This window comes from Phalacrocorax carbo, chromosome 17 (assembly GCF_963921805.1).
Source record: "Phalacrocorax carbo chromosome 17, bPhaCar2.1, whole genome shotgun sequence".
In the NCBI taxonomy this organism is placed as follows: Eukaryota; Metazoa; Chordata; class Aves; order Suliformes; family Phalacrocoracidae; genus Phalacrocorax; species Phalacrocorax carbo.
In genome coordinates this window covers 13,628,168-13,650,461 of record NC_087529.1, presented here as the reverse complement: position 1 = coordinate 13,650,461, position 22,294 = coordinate 13,628,168, and the positions used below count along the sequence as shown (strand labels likewise).

The window sequence follows — 22,294 nt, the reverse complement described above, 5'->3', positions numbered from 1 at the left end:
CTGCCCCTGCCCCTGCCCCCACCCTCACCTTGCCCTCACCCCTCTGCCCGCACCTGCCCTCACCCCTCTGCCCTCACCCTGCCCGCCCCTGCCCCCACCCCCTGCCTGCCCCCACCCTCACCTTGCCCTCACCCCTTGCCTGCGTCTGCCCTCACCCTGCCCTCACACCCTGCCTGCCTCTGCCTTCACCCTGCCCTCACCCCCTGCTGCCCCTGCCCTCACCCTGCCCTCACCCCTTTGCCTACCTCTGCCCTCACCCTGCCCACCCTTGCCCAGCCGCTGCCTGCTCCAGCCCTGCCCAGAGCCAACCCGGGGCAGGAAGAACCACGCCGAGGCCCATGGGCAGAGCGAGTCCTTTACCAGGCAGCCGGGCCAGGCCCCAGCAGGAGCTCCCAGAGCCTCAGTGTCACACTGGCAGGGCCCCATGCTGTGCCAGCCACTTCGGGGGGGCGGCAGGCCCTGGAGTGCAGGGCCAGGGCACTGCAACAGCCCCTGCCCCTGCCCCCTCCAGGGGCAGCTAGGAGGAGGAACCACCACGGCCCATCCCCGCCACTGCCCTTGTTGCCTGCTCGGGAATGCAGGCTGGGTCACTCAGGATGGAGGTGGAAATGCTTAGCTGCCGGAGGGAGTTCAGGACGGCTGCAGGGAGAAGTGGGACAAGTCACATGCGCCCACCCTTCGCCCCCCCCCGCCATGCCTTGGGGGCTGGAAGGGGGTTGGTTAATTCATCCCAGTTAACCCATCCCAGGGGTGATGGCTCTTCCTGTCCCTGCTCCAGCCCTGCCACGGCCCCTGGAACTCCATGACAGTTCTCTGCCACAGCCCTCAGCAGAAAGGACAAAGGGACACCCACCCTGTGGGTCTTTGGGGAGGGCTAAGCCCTGCCAAGCCGGGACACAGACTCTCAGGTCAGGGCAGCAGCAGCCAGCTCAGCTGGAGCATGGGTGTGAAAGGAGCATAAAAAGCACTAAGCATGCAGCCCCAGGATGCCCACGAGTGCTTCCCTCTGATGTGGCAGAAGCATAGTGCAGGGCCAGCCCCACTGCCCCCCAGGACGCCTCCATCCCGTTCCCCTCAGTTTTTCTGTCAGCCCGTGCCAGCAGGCCAGCCCGGCTTCTGTGCCCAGCATGGGCAGGAGCAGGGCCACCTACTTGGCCGAAGCGCTGGGAGGGAACAGTGCTGGTCCAGCCAGGCGAGAGACGTCTGGGTGAGGCTCTCCATGCTGGCCGTGGAGACCATGCCGTTGAAAGACTCAAAGAGGGGCCGGATGATGATACTGAACTGATGGGAGCAGGGGAATTAAGGACCAGCCTTGCTAAGGCCATGGCCTCCCACCCACCAGGTGTGGGCAGCACCCTCCTACAGGCAGAAGGACAAACCTCCCTGCCTGGCCATGGAGCAGACCTGCTGGGTGCCTTCCCCAGTGCAGCACCACTCTGGGCACCAGCCCATTCTGCTGGGTTAGCAGGGACAGGATTGTCATCCAGGGCAGGCAGTGGGACAGCTGCATAATGCCTGTCATGACTGGGGCTGCCAGAAATGGTTGTTTAAAAACAAGGCAGCTCTTCCAGAGCAGATCAAGGAGCCAGACAGTGCCATGCCCTCTGAAGTGCCCAGGAGGAGCAGGGCACAACACCAATGTGCGTTCCCCTGGGGCTCCCAGCCTGCAGGGACCACCGCTGGGGACTGACAACTTTGTGCAGGTAGTAATCCACAGCAGATGCCTCCAGGACAAGCATGTCCTGGAGCCCATGCTGGCTTTAGTATACCCAGTGTCCTGCAGAAAGAGTTCCACAGTGCTCCCAAACTCTGTCAGGAGCCACCTCTGCCTTGCCCAGGCTGGCTGCACTGGAGCAGACTGTGGGCAGCAAGGATTTTGTAAACCTCACAGTCTCTACAGGCTTGATGGTCCCAGTGTGACTAATCCCTCCCTGCTCACAGAGAAGGAGGCCCAGCCCTTTGACCACCCATTCCCTGGCCCTTGGTCCCCTCCCCCCTCTCTGTTGTGTGGACCCCAGACTCATATCCCAGGCACAGGCACACCTGGGTTTCCAGGGTGTGCCATGTGGCTACCATGGCCAAGCCATCATGCCCCCAGCTTTATGTCTGGACCTTTCCTTATCCCTAGTTGAAGGCTGCTGCCTCTCAGAGCCAGTTTCCATGTCACCAGGAGCTTTTCCCTTCACGAGCTCGGCTCCACCGGTGACTTTCATTATCCCCAAGGTCTGACCGTTTACTCCTACTCCATTTGCTCCCCTGTAACAGAAGCTTCCCCTAACCACAGCATCTCAGCACATTCCCACCATGTGCCCTTGGCTGGGAAACACCTCCCCATGGTCCCCAGAACCTCTTGAGCCAGAAGGACCCCACAGACCCGGGAGCAGCAGGTGAACCAGAGGACCTGGTATCTGGTGGAGGGTTAGACCAAGCAGCAGGCCCCAAAGGATACGATCCAGAACTTCCAGTTCTGCAGCGTGGAGGAGTGGACATACTCATCGAACATGCTGCGCATCTGGTCAAAGCGCTGGTGTGTGATGGGCACCCCCGTGGCCGGCAGCTGCTCCTGGCACAGGCTGTAGGGCACAACCAACACCGTGGGACCACGTCGAGGAGGCTGGGAGCTGCAGGGGCCACCCCACAGGGAGAGGCTCTGACAGGACCTGAGCTCTCAGAAGGGGTGGGCAGGTAGTGTCCCCCTCCCAGGGCAGCTGTGGGGCCTGGTACCATGCTCTGGTCCCACCCAGCACTGCCTCTTGAGCATCCCCCACCAAAAACAGGGTTTGAGGGGGGACAGAATCAAATGCAGCTCCTGGGAGTTACTCAGAAGACCTGCTGTGTCCTGCTGCTACCACTTGCCCTGCCTGGCTACCCCAACACAGGCAGTGGCTCCCTCCCGCCTCCCCCAGCCATGTCACCCTTACTTGATGGAGCCATTGAGCTCCTTGATCTGCTCCCGCAGCCGCTGCGCCTCATCCTGCAGGGCCGCCCGCTCCTGCTGCAGCTTGCAGATGTACTCGGCTGTCTTCTGCAAGGTGGTGGCCTTGCTGACCTGCGGGGCCACAGGGTGGGCAGGGTGTGGGGCACCCGGTGCTTTGTGCAGCGGGGCTGGCAGCACGAGGTGCCACATTGCCTGCTGCCGAGCATTGGCAGCTTCTGCCACAGGATCCAGAGCCCAGACCACCCTGGCACAGCTGCACCGCCCAGGTCTCCATGTGCCGGGTGTGGGCTCGCAGCCTCCTGCCCCACAGGCTGGGGTGCAGCGCAGGAGCTCCGTGCACAGGGGTAGATCAAGGACACAGCATCCCCAGGTGACACCGTGTCCCTGCATGCCCAGGGCTGGTCCACACAGCCCTGGGTGCTCACCTTGACGCTGGGCTGGGCACTCAGCGTGCTCACCAGGCTTTGCAGCGTGTCAAAGCCCAGCTTGATGTTGAAGCGTCTCTTCTGCTCGGCAGAGATGTGTGTAATGCGTCGGCTCTCCGTCTGTGGGCAAGTGCTGTCAGGCACTTCCTGGCAGTGGGGATGGCCCTGGGCATCTTGGCCCATCGTGGATGGGCTGGCCCAAAGCTCACGGCAAGGGGGGGGGCAGTTTGGGGGCCAGCAGGAAAGGGGCGTGCATATAGAGATGGTGCCCCCATAGTGAAGGCAGTGCTTGCTCCTGCTGTACCTTGCTGGACTCAGGCCTGCCCTGCCGGGACACAGGGTGGTGCAGGGAGATGCCAGCACCCAGCCTCACAGTGGGTCCTGGGGAAGCCCGGCTGGGCTTGGGCCAGTCGCTGCCTGGAAAAGGGAAGGTGATGCTCTGGAGAGAGGCATGGCAGCATCCCCTCATGACTGGCTGACACCAGGGTCCTGCACTGGGACAGGCAGAGAGGAGTGGCCCGCAGTGCTACCCCAGCCCCAGGGCAGCCACCCCACTCAGCTGACAGGGATGCTCTGGTCCAGCGTCCGACCACATCTTATCACTTTGTCTTATCCCAAATCCCAGTCATTTTACAGCTGATCAGAAATGGGAACATTTGGGATGTGATGTTTTAAATTCCCAGCATTTCTTGGGGTGGAAATCACCAGGAGAGAGTTCTGAGGGCAGCAAGGCTGTGGTCTGCAGCACCAAACTGAAAACGATACCAATGCCTGATTTCCAGCCGCTGCTCTGGTTTCTGTGGGTGAAAGCAGGGCACTTCCCACTTGAAAAACAGGCTCTGGGTTTTCAAAACCACAGTCCGACATTCTGCTCCTTTCTGCCTTTTCCTGTTTCTACTTTTTCCCCTGTAGAAGGAGGCAGGTGAAGGAGCTGTGCCCCCCCCTAGCAAAAGGAATCATCTGTGCTCAGCTGGGATAGCTGGGATTGAAGCCAAAATGAAACATTCCCAAAATGTTTGTCCAAGCTCTCTGCAGGAAATGCAGTGCCCTGTGGAGCTCCTTGGGGTGCCCCAGACTCACCACAACCCGATGTGGGGGACAGACGCTCTGCCTTGGGGAGCAGCCCTGGGCCTGGCTGGGTACCTGCCAGCAGCACTGGCACTGGCACTGCTTGGGAAGGGCTGGATCCAGAAGCCAGTCCTGGGCTCAGCTGAGCCATTCTGGAGAGGAAGGTGGCAGGGACATCGAGGACAGTGCTCTGCTGCTGGGAGAAGGCAGAGGGAAGTGGGAGGTTGGGGGTCTAGCACCCCTTTGCCCCTTCCCTTTTGGTCAGCTGAATGCCCACGAGGGGACCTGGGAAGTGGACGGGCAGCCCCGTCCCCACAGTGCACCCCACCATCCCCAGGGGCAGCCCCAGCCCCATTGCCCCAGGGCAGCATCACCAGGAAAGGGGTCCTACAAGTGGGCTGTTTCCCACTTCTGCCCTGTTTCTTTTATGGGAGAAAACACTCATGTGACTCCTGCCACCCCATCCACATGTCCCCACACCTGTCCGGCCCAATATTGCAAAGGGTGACCCCACAGAGCCCCATCTCCCCACCTGCTCCATCTCTACCCCTGCCCCAGCAACCAGGAGAAGGCACTTCCTGACCTGGGGGGACAATTCCCAGCCTGGGGGGGTAGGTGAGTGCTTACCGGGGAGACAGGGGATGCAGGCATGAGTCCTGAACCCATTGGGTGTGGGGCATCCAGGGTGGGCTTCTGCTCAGCTGCAAGAGAGCAGGGAGCAGAAGGGTGCTGCTGCTTGAGGGTGCTGGGGCTTGGGTGACCTTTCCTGCCCCATGGGACAGCCAGCATCCAGCAGCAATGTTGCTGCATCCCTTTCCCTGCCTGTCTGCTTGGGGAAGGGCGAAGCAGCCCCTGGAGAGAGGTGCCTTTGCTCCCCGCAGTGGGGACGATCTTGGGAGCCTTGGTACAGGCAGAGACCCCCTCAGCCCCTCCCCAGCCCAGCATGGGGCCAGACATGACAATTTCTGTGGGACCCGTCCCATCGCATGCACAGGCAGTGGGTCAGGCTGGACACTCAGCCCACACATGGAGGGCCATGGAGACCAGGCTGGGGTCACAGGGAATTTGCAGCAGTGCCTGTGGCCAAGCCCTGGGGCCACCTGGGCCCCATTTCTCTCCCGGGGTGCTGGAGCCAGGGGGGCATGGCTTCACTTCTGGGTTTGGTGCTGCTCCACTGTGGGGACAATCATGTGCCATGCCCAGTATCCCCAGTGTCCCAACCCCAGGGAGAAAGCAGGGTCTGACTCCAACACCCCCCATAGCATCTCCCCCCTTCCATCAGCTTGCCCTTGTGTCCCCCCACTGCCCACCAGTCCCGTTACCTGTGGTCAGCAGCTGGCTCAGGCAGGGGTTGGGCATGGCCAGGTGGGGTGGCGTGGTGGGTCCCGGCAGCCTCTTCACCTTGGTGCTGCTGGGTTTTGCCTTCAGCCGCCCAGCCCCGCTCTTGCATAGCCCCTTTGGGGGAGCAAACCTGGGGTCGCCCAGCAGGATGGGGGGCAGGAGCGGCGGGGGTGCCGGAGGCACCATGCCTGCGGCATAGCCCAGCGCAGGGGTGTGGGTGGTGAAGCAGGGTGCCGAGAGGGCGGAGGCAGGGTGGGCGAGGAGCGAGGGGCCAGGTGAGCCAGCATAGGGGAACTTAGACCGGGGGGCTGAGGCAGGGGAGAACTGGGGGTCTGGGCCCAGAAGTGGTGCCCTGGGGGACTGGATGGGGGGGGCATAGGGGGGTCCCGGAGGCTCTGGGCTGTGGCACTTGCCAGGGAGGCCATACTGCAGCAGGGGCTTGTGTCGGAGCTGGGTGCTGAGGCCGCTGGGTGCTGTGGCAGGGGGGTCAGGGGACAGGGGGGCCGAGGGGAGCTCAGGGCCCAGGAAGGCGCCGTGGAGGCCAAGCTGGGAGGCACCACCGGGCTGTGGGAGACACAGGAGGGTCAAGATGGGTGGTCGGGTCACCGGCAGCCGCAGGATGCGGGCTGGGGTCCGGCTCACCTGGAGGAGGGTGCCAGGAGGCAGCGGGGCCTCGGGGCTGGCGGGCAGCCCCCGCGTGCCCATCAGGGACCCCCCGCCACCAAACAGGGGCTCAGCCATGGGCACGAAGCAGGGCGGCTCCTGGTAGCCTGGCTGCATCTGCAATGGTGGTGGCCGGTGGCTGGTGAAGATATCTGCAGGGCCAAGTGGAGAAAGTGATGGGCATGAGGGGACCTCCCCCAAGAGGGAGTGACAAGCCCCAGGGCACACCGGGGGAGCTGTACCCCATTACTGGCACTGCTGGGGACTTGCCCGTCCCACCTTCACCTTGCAGGACCAGGGAAGCTCCCAGATCCGTAAGTGGGTTTGGCACCCAGGTTGTGAAATGTTGGAACATATGGAGGGAAGACGCAGCCCACGTGCCTGGGGCAAGCCTTGCCACACACATGGGGACAGGAAAGCCCGCCCAGGAGTGCCACCCATGGGTGGGGACCCCGTCCCCAACACCCAGCTGGGTGCCACGTGCTCCAGCACTGGGGCTGCTCCCAGGGGAGTGTGTGGCTATACCATTTCTCCTGAATCAGCCCCGGGTCTGGGGCAGGGACCACAACACCCAGGCTGAGGGCAGCCACAATGGGGAAGCTCGGAGGAGCGGGTCACAGCATCCCTGAGCCACAGGGGACAGTCCTCTGGGGTTGTGGCGAGTGCCTGTCTCCCCGCGCTGGCGCTGTCGTGCGTGCAGCCTGCGGCTAACCACATCCCATGGCCTTCCCGAAGCCGAGCCCCGTGACCTTGCCGCGACTCCCTCTCCCTTCCTCTCCCCTTCCCACAACCCTGCTCCTTCTGTAAGCCCAGACACTGTGGCACAAAGGGATGGCCTGACACTTCAGGCAGCCACCTACCCTGTGAAATGAGCTCCCCGGGCACATCAGTGCCCCGCACACCTCGGCTTGGTGCTGATGGCACCACTGCCTATGCCAGTGCTGGCTTGGGCATTGTCACCAGGAGGGTTTTCCCTGTAGAGGATAGCTGTGGGGCAGGGATGGGGCTGCTGGATGCTCCCCCATAGGATGGAGCAGAAGTACTGGCTGGGTTTGCAGGCAGCTGACCAACAGGCCCTGGCACAGGCTATGTGCCTGAGCAGCCGCCGTGGGACACAGGTACTTGCATCCCTTCTGGAGAGCACCGTGCCATGCTCCCAACCCCAAGGCTGGCATGAGCATCCCTGCCTCCAGGCCCTGTGCTGCTCTCAGCAGAGCTCAGCCGAGCCCACATGCTGGCTCTGCCTGCCCAGATTGCAGTCCTTGCAGGGCTGCAAGGACTCTGTGCTCCCTCCAGGCTGTGGCACAGGCTCCAGTGCCTGGCGTGTCCTGGCTGGGACCTGCAAAGGCCTGACACCCTTTTGAATCTACACCAGAGGAGAAATCGTGCCAGCAGAGTGGGATGTCATGGGGCTGGTCATGATGATGATTCCATCAGTGGTGTGTGTTGCCAGCCAATGGTAACACTGGTGCAAGACGGGGCAGTGCTGTCACTGAGCTGCCCCACTCAGCCCTCAGACTGCCCCTTCCCCATACCAAGGACATGCTGAATACCCAGGAACATTGCAGAACCACCCCTGCCCTCCTTGGGCCGGCACTCGTGGGCCGTGATGCTGCTAGGCAGGGTCTCAGCCTCCCCAGGGTACAGCACTCAGCTCCACACTGCCACCAGCCCTCTACCATGCCCATGCCAGGCTGTTCCCTGCCATCGGCACTAAAGCTCTGTGGGTATTTATAGGCATTTCTGGTGCCCAGCTCTGCAGATTCAATTCCTCTTGTGCCTCTCGCTGTGCTGCAGGGATAGAAGGTGGCTGGCAGCCCCTGGGCACCCTTCCCTCCCTTTCTCCTGCCCCTTCCCCACGCCACAGCTCTTGCCCACGCTCCTCTCCACTGTCGCATCACACCGACCTGCTCCCAGGCTGTGCAGAGTGGCCAGGGCATGTTGCTACTCAAGAGAGAAGAGCCCGTGTGGTCAGCACACCACACCTTTGGCATCCTGTTCAAACCTGGGGCTGCTCTCCAATGGGATCGGGTCTACAGAGCCCGTTCCCAAACCAAGGATGCTCTAGTATTGACCCCAGGATCTGAGAGGGCCCTGCAGCGTGGCAGGGTGATGCCACCCCGTGAGATGGCCAGCCCAGCCCCCAGCTCCCCAGTGCCCAGCGTGGGTCCTACCTGGAGCATGGTGCCAGCAGGGCACGGGGCCGGGCTGCTCCCTTGCCTCTGCCATCAGGACTTCTCCACCCACCCCACAATGTGCTCCAGCACCCTCTGCGGACACGAGGTGCTTCCTCATTTGGGGATTGGCTTGCATGCGCTGACTGACAGGCACCAAGCTCTGCCACAGCCACCAGACATGGTGACAGCCCTGTGACCCTGCAGAAGCCCTGTGCCGACTGCTGCGGTGCCCACCCTGCACGCTTGCACTGCGGTGCTCTGCATGAGGTTGCTGGCAGAATCGCTGCTTGTGAGCCACGAAAAGCCAGCGTATGCCCTGCTAGAAAAGTGGCCTTGGGGACATTACTGCGCTGGCTGGCACCAGCAGCTGTGGCACCCAATAACTAGCATTCACCCCACATCTCCTCTCCCCACTACCTCCCACTGCCCCGTGGTCACACAGCCCCAGCACTGCCCATCGCAGGGTGTGTGCACTCTTTCCTGCTTCTACACCTCCTCCCAGCCACCCTCACTGCCCAGTGCACACCCACGTCCTGCCAACGCGCATGTTGCTCACGCGCAGCCCTCGGCTGTCATGGGATTGTAACCTCTCATCGTTGGGGCGAGCTGCTCTGTGCAGCGTCCCAGGAAATGCCACGTCCTGTACAAAACTCCCACCGAGAAATCTCTGAGCACCCCGCAGGGTGCTGCCCTGGCCCGGGGCACGCAGGCCTCTCTCCAGCTGTGCTCAGCAGCCCACACTTAGGCAGACAACGAGGCACACCTGGGATGCCGTCCCTGACCCCAACTGGGCTTGGGACCCTCCCTAGCCCCAGAAGTCCCCCCACACAGAGACACCGGGCATGGGCAGAACGAGGAGGAATGCTTTCCTACGATGTAGTAGCTTACAGTAAGACCCATCCCATTCCTAGGCAGCAAAATGCAGGCCTTTCCCCCAGAAAAATAAGACAACTTGGCTGCTTATAGAAATATATCAGTGCAGCTGGGCACCACTGTGGCCCTTGCCATCTCCTGCTGAGCACAAGCTTGCTGGTGGCATGAACAGCAGCTGGGGCCACAAAGAGAGGTGCTAGGGCTGCTGCTGTGACACTGTTGAGGCGAGGTGCTGCTTGAAAGGGGTTGGCGCAGCTTTCCAAAGCCATGCAGGACTCTCAGGGGAAGGATCATTTGTCAAGTGTCAGTTTGACCCATTTGCAGCTGTCCCACCTCCCAGTGACTGATGCCCACATAGGGCACCTGGGGACAGGAGGCAAAGGGCCAGCAGTGGGGACAGACCTTCTTCCCAGCGCAGCTCACCCTAATGGGACCTCTGGAGGGAATGATCCAAGGAGGGCTGGCAAGAGCCTTCCCCCCCATCCATCCCTGGGTCATCCCACTGCCTGCCCAGGCACATCAGAGCGCCCCAGCCTGCTCCCTGCCAGCATCTGGTCTTGCATCACCCCACAGCCGTATGGCGCAAGCACCCTTATTTCCTTCCCGCCAAAGGAAGTGGAGACCAGACATGGAGCTCGCAGGGTGCTCACAGATGCACAGAGGGATCTAGACATGCTGGTGCTGCCTGAGGCCGCCAGCTACCTGGGAGGGCAGCAGCCACCAACCCACACCAGCTCCCATGCTGCAAAATGTGCCCAGGCTGCCGCCTCCGGCATGTTCAAGGGCAGAGCTGGTCCCCAGTGCAGCGTGCACCAGTGGTGCCTTGCCCCAGCCCATGGAGACACCACACTGCACAGCTGGGACCAGACCATGGCCCAGTTGACTCCATGGCTCATGGACACTCATGGCTCAGAGCCTGCATGGCAGTGCTGGTGGCAGCCCCATGGGAAGAGGCTGCCATTGCCTGGCATTCCCCTCAGCAGCCCCCTTGCCCCAGCTGGACACCAGTGCTAGGCTTGTCTCTGGGCCAGCCTGCAGGGACAGTGACTTGTCCCCAGGGGACATAGCACAAAGCCAGCAGGGGTCCCAGATCTGAGACAGCCCCTCAGGCTGCTCAGCCTGGGGCTGGCTGGGGAGTGGGGTGAGGAGGGGGACACAGCAGTACAGAACCTGCTCTCTAGAGGTTTCCTCTTTCTTGCAGGGGACAATTGTCCTTCCTCTGCCTGCAGCCAAAATGAGGTGGTTTGGCATTCCTGGAAAGACCCTCTGTAGAAATCCCCTCCCAGAGCTCCTGGCCAGGCCCTTCCTGACCTGTTGTGGCTCGTCCCCGGTTGCAGGCCACAACACTCTGGCCCATGCATGTTGCTTTCTCCATGCTAGTGGATGTCTGGTGTTTTCTGGCTGCCCCAGCAGCTCCTGCTACTGCCTGGCCAACCCTCTGACCCCCACATTTTGGGCTGCCATGGGGTGCAGAACATGCTGAGCTGTGTGGGATGTGGTACCACATCTGGGCGGGCTCTTACCTGAGATGTCCATATCATCCAGGCTGGGTTGCAGGGGTGCCAAGTCTGGCTGTATCATGTCAGCATTCCCAACATATGCTGGAAGAGGGCAGAGCTGCAACATTGGGGCCCAGGCACTGCACCCCCAAGACCCTCTTTCAGGACTCCTCCTACCACTGCCTTAACACCTGCCTGGATGCCACCCCTCCATGGCACCCCAGACTCACCCTGCATCACTGCACCCTGCCCTGCAGCCATGCATGGACAGGGAGATGGGTGTCCAAACTGTGGAGTGGCCCAGGGCCATCCCGTTCCCACCACCCTGCCCACCACCACCTCTGAGACCTCATCCAGCACCCAAGAACCCCAGAGAAAGGCTGATCCTTGGCACAGGACCTGCCTGGTGCTGCAGGAGCTCCAAGGACCTGGCCAGGCAGAGACAGCAAAGAGTGGCCATGGAAGACAATACCCGTCCCTGCTTACCCAGGGCTGGCAGCCCTGCCCTGGGGACTGGTGCAAGGTCCTTCACAGGGTTAGTGCTCCCTGGGCAGCTCAGCCCACCCCACCTGGGACAGCCTGGGCTGGCCCATAGGGAGCCACCAGAGAAAGGGATGCTCCCACCCTGCCCAGAGTAAGAGCTCTGTTTGGGCAAGGTGGGAGCATCCCCTCCTCCTGCCCTGGCAGGAGGGATTCCAGGGGATCCTGTCTGCCCAAAGGACACAGGTGGCAGCTCTCAGCGGCTAAGCCAAGAGGCAGCAGGGTGCCACAGTGCATGCTGCCCACCTGGACCTCCTCCTACACGTTCTGCTAGAGCATGGTCTGGGGCACCTACCATCCTTGGGGAATCCCTGGTGGGTGCTCGGTGTCTGTGTCATGGTGAAGAGGGTGTCAGAGATGTCTGAGAGGAAGGTGTCCAAGTCAAAGTGCTGCCTACCCCCTGGCTCCTCTTCCTCATCCCCAAGCAGCATAGGCACCACATTGCAGAAGAGCTGGTTGCACCATTTCTCCATTGGCCTCCAGGCATCCTCATCCTGCACGAGATGGAACAAAAGAGCCAGGTGGGAACCTCTCATGGGTAGGGTCCATGCCTGGCTCCCCAGCTGCCCTCCCTGGGAACTCCCATGCTCCCCACAGTGTTTATCAGTCCAAAGCTTCACACGTGGCACATTGGTGCTTCCAGAAGGGTGAATCTGTCATCCCAAGTGCTTGGCATTCCATCCCATTGGGCTCACCACGCCCTGGGGCTTTCATCTGCCTTTCTCCCAAGCTGCCCAGTACAGGGGTCCACATTGCACACCCCTTTTCCCCCATCCCCACCCTTCCCCAGCAGACTCACCTGCTTTGGACTGGAGAGCTCTCCCTCCCGGGTTGACTTTCGGAGCTGGAAGGAGAAGACAGCCTGTGTCACCTCCCAGCCAGGGTGGGCACAGCATGGGGCAGAGCCAGGCGCAGGACAGAGGGGGCCAATGGTCGGGAGGGGGGTGCCTGTGGCACTCAGTGTGGCTGCCATGAGTTCACGTCTGCCTTTACTCTACAGGGTCTGGCTGAGCAGCTGCCCCAGCAGTGGGACTGGTGGTGTGTAGTGGTGTGAGGCTGCCAGCACCCTGCCCCCCTGTGGCACCCCCAGCCTTTATCGGTCCCAGCCTTCTAAGCAGCCGGGGAGGAGGCTGGACCACACTCCACCCCATGTGGTGGGCAGCCAAGGTCATGGTGCCAGCATGCCCGAGAGCAGGCACCCGAAGTGACGCTGAGTCACCCAGCCTGCCTGGCAGCACATGCTGCTGGGGTGAGACATGGCTGCCAACGGCGTGCCAGCAAATCCCAGCCCAGCCAGAGCGCTGTGGGTGAGCTGTGGCCCTGCTTGACAGACCCCAACACATGTGCTGGGGGTGCGCTGCCAAACCCAGCCCCAGATCGTGCACCAGGTAGGGCCCAGTCAGCCCAGGCCAGGCTGCTGGAGCACACTGCAACACTGCAGTCAGCTGGGGATAGGGTCCCTGCTCAGCTCCCCTCTGTCGGCACCATGGTGGCAGCTAGCATCCCCCTCCCATGCTGGCAGGAGCCTGCCACGTCCTGCTCCCCGTCAGCCACGGCTCCATGTTGGACACACTGGCGTCCCGTCCCACGGCTGGCACTGCCATGGGATGGGGCGCAGCACAGGCAGAGCCACTCACCCGCTTCTTGTAGTAGATCCTCCACTTGTGGTACTCCCTCATCACCACTTCAATGCGGCGCTTCCAGTAGTTGCCCTCCAGCACGACAGCCTGGAGGGGCAGGACAGGGGGGTCATGGCTGAGTGCCCCAGCCCCAGAGCCCTGCAGCCAGGGCTGGTTTCCTTGTGCCCTGTCAGAAACACCTTTCCCAGCAAATCTACGAAATACAACAAGCTTTGACCCCTGCATGTCCCCAGCACCCACCTGCGCCACCCAGGCCTGCTCCTGGCCCAGAGAGCTGCGAGGGACCATGCCCTACCTCTGGTTTTCGGTGCTCATCAGCCTCTGACCCCTCCAGTGGGGTGATGAAGCTACACACAGGGTTCTTTCTCCGCTCCACATCTGCACAGGGGAAGAGACAGCTGGCTTTACTCATGGCTCCATTCCTGGGCAGGGGAGCGTGCCTGCACACCTGTACATGGGTGCCAGCCCCATCCCATTCGACATCGCCCAGCACTCGGCGGATAGAGTGGGCTCTGGCCCCGTACTCACACTGGATGTACCACCCTCTCCAGATGGCGTTGTTGAGACGGATTTTATCCCGGCAAAGCAGCCGCAGGCCCTTGAAATTCTTCCACTTTGGAGATACCAGCTTCCCACTAAAACACCAAGCAAAGGAGAGGCTGAGGGGCAGCATCCCAGAGCCCTCCCAGTTCGGGGTCTCCTGAGGTGCTGTGCCTCAAGAGATGCCCAGGGCCGCCAGCTTGGTGGCAAGTCTGTAGCAGGCGCAGCCACGTGCTCTGCTGCAGGCTGCTTGCCTGGCAGCCATGGGAGGACCCACGGGAGCACCCACAGGACCGCCCTAAGAGCAGCACAGACCTAAACTGGGAGCTTCACAGACCCACACAAGGCTTCTCGAGCCCCTGGGATTAAAGCATAGCACATGGAAGAATTGACTCATCGAGGCTTGAACTCTGGGTCTGAGGAGGGACCCCGCTGCCCCTGACCAGGATGGCTGAATCCCAACCCTGGGGTATGGGAAGGGAAGTGTCCCACCCAGGCGAGACGCGTGGGGACATGTGTTGCTGTGGCTCTTGCTGGATCGCAGCATTTGGGAAGCTATTTCTGACCTTCCTTTTAACACCAGGCAAGGCTTGGAAATGCTACCTTCCGCTGGGGGTAGGTGCAGGCAGCAGTGTGGGCAGGGGCAGCCGTCTGCATGGATCTGGGGAAGGCAAGACAGCAAGCTGGGAGATGTTAAGGACATTAACGGATGCTTGTCTGTGCCCCAAGAGGGGCAGAGAGTGGGACCAGCCCTGCCCGCAGCCCAGCAGTGTCCTGGGATCCTCTCCACACCCATCCCTGCAAACCTGCGCCTCTCACCCTGGTCCCCAGCCCAAGATGGGCTCCCTCCTTCCCATTTCCCAGCTCCTGGAGGCAGCTGTGCTCATTCTGCAGCTCCTTGTGGTGGCAGTGATGTCCCTTATGGGGCCTCATTTCACTAATTGCCTTGTTTCCTTCCAGCTGAGGGACACAACCCTCTCACAGGCACCCAGCAACCACCATTGTGACTGCCAGTGGGGGTCCTGAGAGTCCCGATGCCCCAGGAACTCTGTGGGGGAGGCTGGGGTCTCTCTGTCTTACTTTGGGGTCCTTTCCACCTCTCCCTGAAAGCCTGGCAGCTGCCCCAGCTCTCCCACCCACCAGGGTATGGCCTTGGGGCATGGAGGAGCCTTTTGAAAGCAGGCTGGGGGCTGCACGGCATCCCACCCCAGGAAGCCTACAACCCTCCCCAGCCAAGAATTTGTCCCTTAAAGATCTCGGTGCTGTTTTGGGTCCTGCTTTTCCTCAGCACATGCAAGGAGGAAGAAAGGTAGAGGCTGGGCTGGGTGTAGGGGTGCTGTAGCCCCCTGTTGCCATCATCTCCTCAGGTGCACCCCAAGGTGCTGTTGGGTCATGTCCCCAGGGAGGTGCTGGGGATGAGAGCAGTGCCTGGCTCGTGCTTTAAGAAGTTTCACACTTGTTCATTCAAGCTTGTGAAGCCTTTGAGCACCCTTGAACTAAGATTCTGGCCGATTCTGTGTTAACCTGCCTTGAAACCTGCCTCCTGCTGCATGGCACAGCACAGCACAAGCGGGACTCCCTCAGCAGCCGTGCTGGCTCGGCTCAGAGCTCAGCTCAGAGCTCTGTGCAGCCCAGTGGGCAGGTGGCTTGTTGCAGGCAGGATGCTGTCTTCAGCATTAGAGCCAGGCGGCCTGAACAGGCAGCAGCGCAGGAAGTGAGACCCCTGTGCTGCCCCTGCATGGCTCTGTGGCCAGAGGGAGCGTGCCAGGGTGGAGCGGAGAGGAGACCGCTGCTGTCCCATCTCACTGTGGGCGACAAGGACCAGGGACCCCTCTGGCTCCAGAGTCGGATGCAGGGACATGTCTGGTAGTGGGTACTCCCACCCACAGGTGTGGATGGGGACAGTCTCCCCAGGGAGGCCCAGCACAACCCATGGCCCCAGGGGCTGGGGAAGGACCCATGTCCCCATGGCTCCAGCCTGCAAAGAGTTAAGGACTTGACTATGTGCTGGCCACTCCACTATCACCAGGATTTTGAACTTTCCCCAGAGGCACAATGCAAACAGCACAGTGGTGCCAAGCAGAGGAACCAATGGAAGGGACGGGTTTCCCAGGCACGTGGCCAGATCCTGCTGGTCAAGGCTACCGGCCACACTCCTCACCACTGCTGCCACCCCAACAGCCAGTTTAAAGGAGCAGCCTGAGCCTGTGGACTTCAGCTGGGCATCTCAGCCACGCACAAGGCTGCTGGGGCTGTGACCACGGAGCTGCCTGTGGACCTAGAGGCAGAGGAGAGATGCCTTTGAGCTTCGCCACTAACCGCTTTTTTCCCCATTAACAATCCTTTCAGTTTGGCGTCTTATCAGGCTGATCTTTGCTCCCTGGTTTGCCTTGAAAATGGCCCCACCCTTCCCTGAAATTATTGTCCTGAGGAGATGGATGCAAACCCCATGCTGAGCCATGAGAAAGGTTTGGGAATCCCCAGACAGGCTGGAGGTCCTGCTGTCCCATGCTGCTGAAGAAATGGGGACACAGACCCCACTACCAGCTAAGGGGTCTCTGTGGGATGGCATGAAGTGTGAGCAGGGCTCAGCCTGGGACCAATCCCGGCGTGGGTCACCACCAACTCTTTCAGCCAGTAACACCTTGCTTGCTCTGTGATTCATTTAGCCTATCCAGAAGTTTAAGGTGTGCAGCCCCTGCTTTCCTGGCAAAATGAGTATTTTGCTCTCCATCAACAGCAAGAGGAGGGTTGAGGAATAATCCGTCAAGACGCAGAGTTGCACAAAGAGAAACGGGTGACAGCAGGAGTGGAACAGCTAAGCTGAGGGTCCTCTGGCAGGTACAACCCTTCTCAGCCTTCCCAAGTGCAGCAGGAACAGGATGCCCCGTGGGGCCATCAGAGCCCTCCTTGCTCCCTGTGCTGCCAAGACACACAGGGCAGCCTTTCCTGGAAGTCCTAAAAGCTCACATTCGATTTGTTACGAAGTTTGCTACCAAAGTAATGTTTTTTGTTTAATTTTTGTTTTAAAATCTGGAGTATGGGAAAGAAAGTTAAAAATCTAATCACAGTTTTCCTGAAAAGTGTCCCCAAGCAAAAAATTACTGTGTTCAAATCCAACTTCAAATCTCTACTATCTGACTGAGGTATTTTCTTTACCGCATTGTGTTGATGAAAAGGCTGCTGTGCCAGCTCGGCTGCTTGCTGTGCTGCCTCTGGAGGCAGCAAGCTCTGCCCCCATGGGTGCTGCAGCCAGTGCAGGTGAATCTGGGGTAGTTCGAGGGTAGTGTTGTAACAAAGGTGTTAATAGGTTGTATGGAGGGTTAGACAGGGTCCTTGGGAAATTCCAAAGAAAAGGCAGCAGTTCCCTGCTGCTTAAGAGAGTGCAACCTTGCTGCAGCGTTGATGGGTTTAGCCCGGGCACGAGCCTTCCCCCCTTGCCAGACCTGCTGTTGCCCATGACATGCATAATTCGTAGCAGAAGCTGCCCAACCCGCTGCAAAACCCCAGAGGGATCTGCCAAGACGGGGCTGCCCTCAGCAGCAAGCTCTGCTCCCCCGGCCGGAGCATCCCACTCCTCCAGCCAGGGCATAGGCAGCACTCAGACAGTCTTAGGTCTGGATGAGACTGAAGCCTCATCAGATGGTGGGGCTGGACCCAGCAATTGCAGAATGTGGCCACATCGGCATTAGCTGCTTCCAGCAGGTCTGAGCTAGTGCACAGGGCTGCAGGTAAATGCTGGTGAACTGCAGCAAACTGAGGTGAGCAATTTGCCAGGAGGGCAAAGGAAAGTGCAGGCTAATCCTAAAAGAAGGAAATGGGGAGAGGACAGCTCAGGGTATGCATCACTGGTGTCTCTGCCTGGATGCTTCTGCCCCTGTCCATGAACGTTTAAGGCGCTGTAAATTAGAGAATCAATTAGAGAGTACAGCAAAGCAGCAATTCCACTACTAGGAGAGCCTCAGAGGCTGCTACCAACTTGCCAGGAGGATGAATTAGTACCATATTGGCATGCAGGTCTATGATCAAAGCCTGCTTTGTTTTAAATAATGAGATTCAAACCATGAAAGGAGCAGAGTTAGTACTCCTCACCAGTCTGATGTCCCTACCTGCTAAATGTCCCCTCTCAGTATGGGCAGGGAAGAAGAGGTTAATCTGCATCACACTCTGGAAACCAGCTACAGGAAGCTGCTTCTGAGGCACACGATAGACTTGTGCAAGATAAGACCATGGGTGCCTGCAGTTTGCAGGTCCCATCTGCACCCAGTTTTTCTCCCTTCAGGAGGACTGTCCCCCAGCTCAGTCACCCCATGATTCCCTGCAGTGGCTGACAGGAAGGTGTGTGAGCCCAGGAGACCAGCTCTGTAAGGCAGGATGCTGGGGAGCAACACTGCAGTGATTGGAAGAAAGCTTGCTCAGCTGGGGAGATAGTGCTAAGGTGATAGCACGAACAGTTCCTGAAGGAGCTCAGCTCCACATGCTCAGCTTTTGGGGGCAACCTGGGGAGGCCATGTGTGCTGCAGGGAAGCCCACCCATGGGATAAACAGCGGTCTGAGGAACGGGTTCAAGAAATACAGCAGGTTGCAGGAGAAGGAGTGGAAAAGAATCATTAAGTCTTTGTCAGGAATGCTGCTGGAAGGAGAGTAGTGTCCTAGAAAATGAGTACAAAGGGCCTGGGAACAGCTTCATCCCTACCTCCAGCACCAGGAGGAAGACCTACGTGGGGGGATTTGCCTCTCTTTGAGGGATCTGAAGAAACAAGTCACTGCTAGAAACAAGCCTTGATGTGGACAGAGCATTTCTTTCCCAGTGAGGGGGTGGTGAACAGTCCAGCCGATGGGGGGATAAAATGGCAGATCCTCCTGGCGACTGCTCAAGCTGAGACAGGACTGCCATAAACACCCGTGAAGTGCCACGGAGGAATGCTGGAGAGGGGAGGAATTACAGCTACCTAAATGACTGTTCAGCCACAGACTTTGAAAAACAAGTGTTTAGAGAGAGGTTAGTGTATTTGGTGTAAGCCAGAGTTTGGGCAGCAAGGAAGGGGTGACTGAAACAGTCACAGCTCAGCCAGCAGGTCAGGAGAAGTGATAGGTCCCCTCAGCTCAGCACTGGTGAGGCCAAGTCTGGATATTGTGTCCAGATTGGTCCCCCCAATAGAAGAGGGAGTTTCACAAAGTGGAGTGATTCTGGAGGAGGATGTTAAGGTGCTTGGGGACTAATGTACCTGACAGAAGAGGAGGCTGAGTGATGGGTTTGTTCAGGAAAAGAAGGTAAAGAGAGAAGCCACTTACTGTTTTCAGCTACCCAAAGGAGGCTACAGAGGACATGGAGCCAGACACGCACCAAGAAAAGACAAGAGGTGACAGACATAAGCTGAAAGGATGGAAACTCCCATTAGAGCCATGGACAGCACTCTTCCCTGTGAGAGTGGTGCAGCCCTGGGACAGGGTGGACAGGAGGTGGACTTACCATCCTTGGCCTCCATCCTTCAGAGTGATGGCCTTGAGCAACCCAACCTGGCTTTGGAGTTAGCCCTGCCCTGCCCTTTCTATGGTTTCTGCGTTGTTAGGGAGCTAGCCTACAATACAACTGTGGATGCACTCCAGATGGCTGGAGGACATTTGGCTGGCCACTCTAACTGAGGCTGTGCTGCACGACCACCCCTTCTGAGGAACCTGGCTGGGAGGGAAGGACTGAAATGGCAAATGATGCAGAGAAGTATCAAATCAGATAAGACTAAAAGTAGAGGCGTGCCAAGTATCTTTAAACTCCATTTCCCCCCTCTGATACTTTCCTTCAACTACTGCTTACAAGTCTGTCAAAAATGTATTAGCAAAGCTTGCATAGGATCCCAACGTGAGAAAAGAAATGCCTGACCAGCAGCTAGCCAGCGGAATGGTAAGCTCTAGAGCCAGAGTCCAATCCCACCTCTGGAGAGGCATATCCAGCACTGCCTCGCAGGTCCAGGTTCACCTGAACCTGACCCCTGATCAATGGTTGCTGTCCTGTTTTTAGAGTGCTGGCAAGCTGCAGAGCATGACAGCTGAGAGGTGGAGGGCGAGAGCCTCTAATGATGGAAGGAACTCCATCGTTAGATGGAGTTCTCCAGAGAGAAGAACCAAACATGAAATTTGAAGAATTTCCAATGTCAGCGTTTCCCTGGTTGGGTCTCATGGCCTGTAGCTACCTTGGCTCCATGGCAGACCAAAAGCTGCTCCCATGGGTGCTGAGCAACAACTAGTCTTGCACCAAGGCAGCCAGGAGACATCTCTGGTGCTCTGGGCTCCGGGGTGGCCATCAGTGATGGCACTAATGCTTTGTAGATGACGTGGATCCTCCTCATTGAGAGCTACTGTCCAACTGCAGTTAAGGTTTGCCATGGTGCTGGGCTTGGGGCTGGTGTGTGCATTGTCATATTCAGTGCAGCAGGGAAGCAAGGTCCTGAAAGAGTCCAAGAGATCTGGAGCGATGTTGCCCAGTGTGCAGCGTAATGGCCAGCTCTGGCTGGCATACAGCTGCTATGGTCCGCTCCTCCTGCCAAAGCACTTGCACCCTGCCCCTTTCCCCTCTGCTTGGGGAGCACCAGAGCTCAGGAACACACAGAGGCTGTTGTTCATCTCAGGAGTCAAAAGCTTGAGCACCCTGGGGTGGAGAAGTGTCTGCTCCTCCAACCCCAAGCTGCAAGGATCAGAGTATGGCAAGTATAGGGCTGGGAGAGCAAGACAGTGAGGCCACCAGTGTGTCAGTGTCCCCTGTGCATGGCACTCAGGTGTGACTTGCCTGACCAGGAAGCAGGACCTTCAGGTGGGTCACCCCGTGCTGAAGCTCACTGTACACCTGCAGAGCTCCAGCTTCACCAGCACCTCAGAGGACAGCTGTTGCACAGCAGCTGTGAGCAAACCATGCAATACGGGATGTGGCGACGGGCCAAATGAACACAGCTATGTGGCAACTAGTACCCTTGGAGTGCTGTCCCAGTGCCCAGCGTCACCAGGGCTGCTCTGGTAGCAAGCACGTATTCCATCATGTTGAGCACTCAAGGACTTCAAGGCATACCTGAAAAGTCAGCAACTAAACGAGACCTTGTATTGAACAAGGCAATAGGTAACTCTTCAAGGATGTTTTGCTGAGGTCTTGTTTTCATGCAGCATCAGTAGGACATCATCATTCCAGGTTTTCACCTGGACATTTCAGAAAAGCTGTGCAAGCACTTTTGCACTGATGCTGGTAGAGCAGGTCACCCTGATGCTCTGCTTGAGAGAACTCAAAACCTTGGGGCCTTGGAAAAAGAGGGGAGCTGCCTCCAGGAATGTGGACCAAGGCACTAAGAGACACGATACAGGCTCCCCTGTTGTCTCTGAGGAGCTGAGGGATGAGCAGATCCCTAGCATCCTGAGCTTCCATGATTTCTGTGGTTGGGCTAAATTGTTAGCAGTCACCCATCTTTTTGCAGGAGAGAAGGGGGGAAGCTTTCAGGAGGCCCTGGGCAAAGCCTCATGCAGCCATCCAGCCCTGAGTGTTGCTGCATGTCCTGGAATAACCTTGGGATATGAGGGCAGAGTCAAGGACGAGAAGGCAGGACCCCTGCTTTGGCTGGGATTGCCAAAGATTGAGTGTTGGCTGCCCACAGGGTCATTGCTACTCTACAGAGTGTGTAGGACCTGGCTCTGAGGGTGTTACAACTGGGTGCAGCGACTCCAGATCTCACGGGGAGGTCGAGGACGGTTAAGCTACATGTGACGAGAGGAGGAACTTCTCATCTGGCTCCATGGCCAACAATCTAGCACCAGCTCTTTCTCCCTGAAACCTACCAGGGTGGCGTTTTTTAAGCATATTGCATATCACAACCCAATAGACAAGAAGGTGAGGATGCTATCAGTTGGCAATTATCAGCAGGTTCCTGGAGGGGCGGTGGGGCTCAGACAGCTTCGTGCCTTCAAAGAGCTGAGGGGGGTTCCGTGAGACACATGCCAGTGAGAGGGATCTTGTACTCACCTATACTCCAGGCTCATGCACTCAAAGAGCTGGGTGAGGGTCGGGTCGATGCTCCGGGGATCAGCCGGTTCAGGTTCGGTGTGGCCGTGGCGCCGGCGGGGTAATGCGTCGCAGTGTGGGGACGACACCATGAAGTGGCCGCTGTGGATGACCTGGGAGGGGTTCTGCGCCCCAGCGCCAGGTCCTGTGCCACCCACAGCTGCATCCTCAGAGTCCGAGTCGGAGTCAGAGACGGGGCATGGCCCAACTGGGGGCTCTGGGAAGGGTCCTGGGAGCCCCACCTGAGTTCCTGCCATCACCCGGTGCCTGCTGGGGAGCCCTTAGCGGCCTGCCCCAGAGCTGTGGTCGATGTCCTGGTTGTGCCGGAGTCCTACAGGCACTGCATTGGCATTGAGCACATGCTGTTGGGCTTCCCAGCACAGGACACCCACACCACGCCTCCTCCTCAGCACCGCTCACACCGCTCCGGACCACAGACCCTCCTCCACGTTCCAAGGTTCAGCTTTCAGTTTGCTGGGGCGGCTCAACGTCAGCCCTATTTATAGTGGTGGAGGCTGATCCCGCCCATGGCGCACCGTCTGCCGGGCCACG

At 59.3% G+C, this 22,294-nt stretch overlaps 1 protein-coding gene across 7 annotated transcripts; it reads right to left on the bottom strand.

The window, feature by feature from the left end:
- Window positions 1-341: 341 nt before the first annotated feature.
- Window positions 342-22,294, bottom strand: MLXIPL (MLX interacting protein like). Of its 7 annotated transcripts, none has more exons than XM_064467631.1 (17): window positions 21,704-22,283; window positions 13,693-13,799; window positions 13,460-13,542; window positions 13,162-13,251; window positions 12,324-12,368; window positions 11,820-12,018; window positions 11,009-11,086; window positions 6,415-6,587; window positions 5,754-6,336; window positions 5,059-5,132; window positions 4,444-4,627; window positions 3,668-3,780; window positions 3,364-3,483; window positions 2,922-3,049; window positions 2,450-2,573; window positions 1,152-1,281; window positions 342-639 (listed from the first exon to the last, which is right to left on the bottom strand). In XM_064467631.1, the coding sequence occupies exons 1-17, from the start codon at window positions 21,997-21,999 to the stop codon at window positions 518-520; spliced, it is 2,649 nt and encodes an 882-aa protein (XP_064323701.1). In that variant the 5' UTR covers window positions 22,000-22,283; the 3' UTR covers window positions 342-517. The 7 variants fall into 7 exon arrangements, with proteins under 7 accessions (XP_064323701.1, XP_064323702.1, XP_064323706.1 ...); XM_064467632.1 differs by having other exon boundaries at window positions 4,444-4,624; window positions 21,704-22,282; XM_064467636.1 differs by having other exon boundaries at window positions 5,754-5,886; window positions 21,704-22,280.

Coding starts and splice junctions, on each gene's coding strand:
- MLXIPL (XM_064467630.1), bottom strand. CDS start 21,999: ATGGCAGGAACTCAGGTGGGGCTCCCAGGACCCTTCCCAGAGCCCCCA. Junction 13,543..13,692: donor GAGAGGGTGGTACATCCAGT/GTGAGTACGGGG, acceptor TCCCCTGTGCAG/ATGTGGAGCGGAGAAAGAAC. Junction 2,574..2,921: donor GAGCTCAATGGCTCCATCAA/GTAAGGGTGACA, acceptor TGTGCCCTACAG/CCTGTGCCAGGAGCAGCTGC.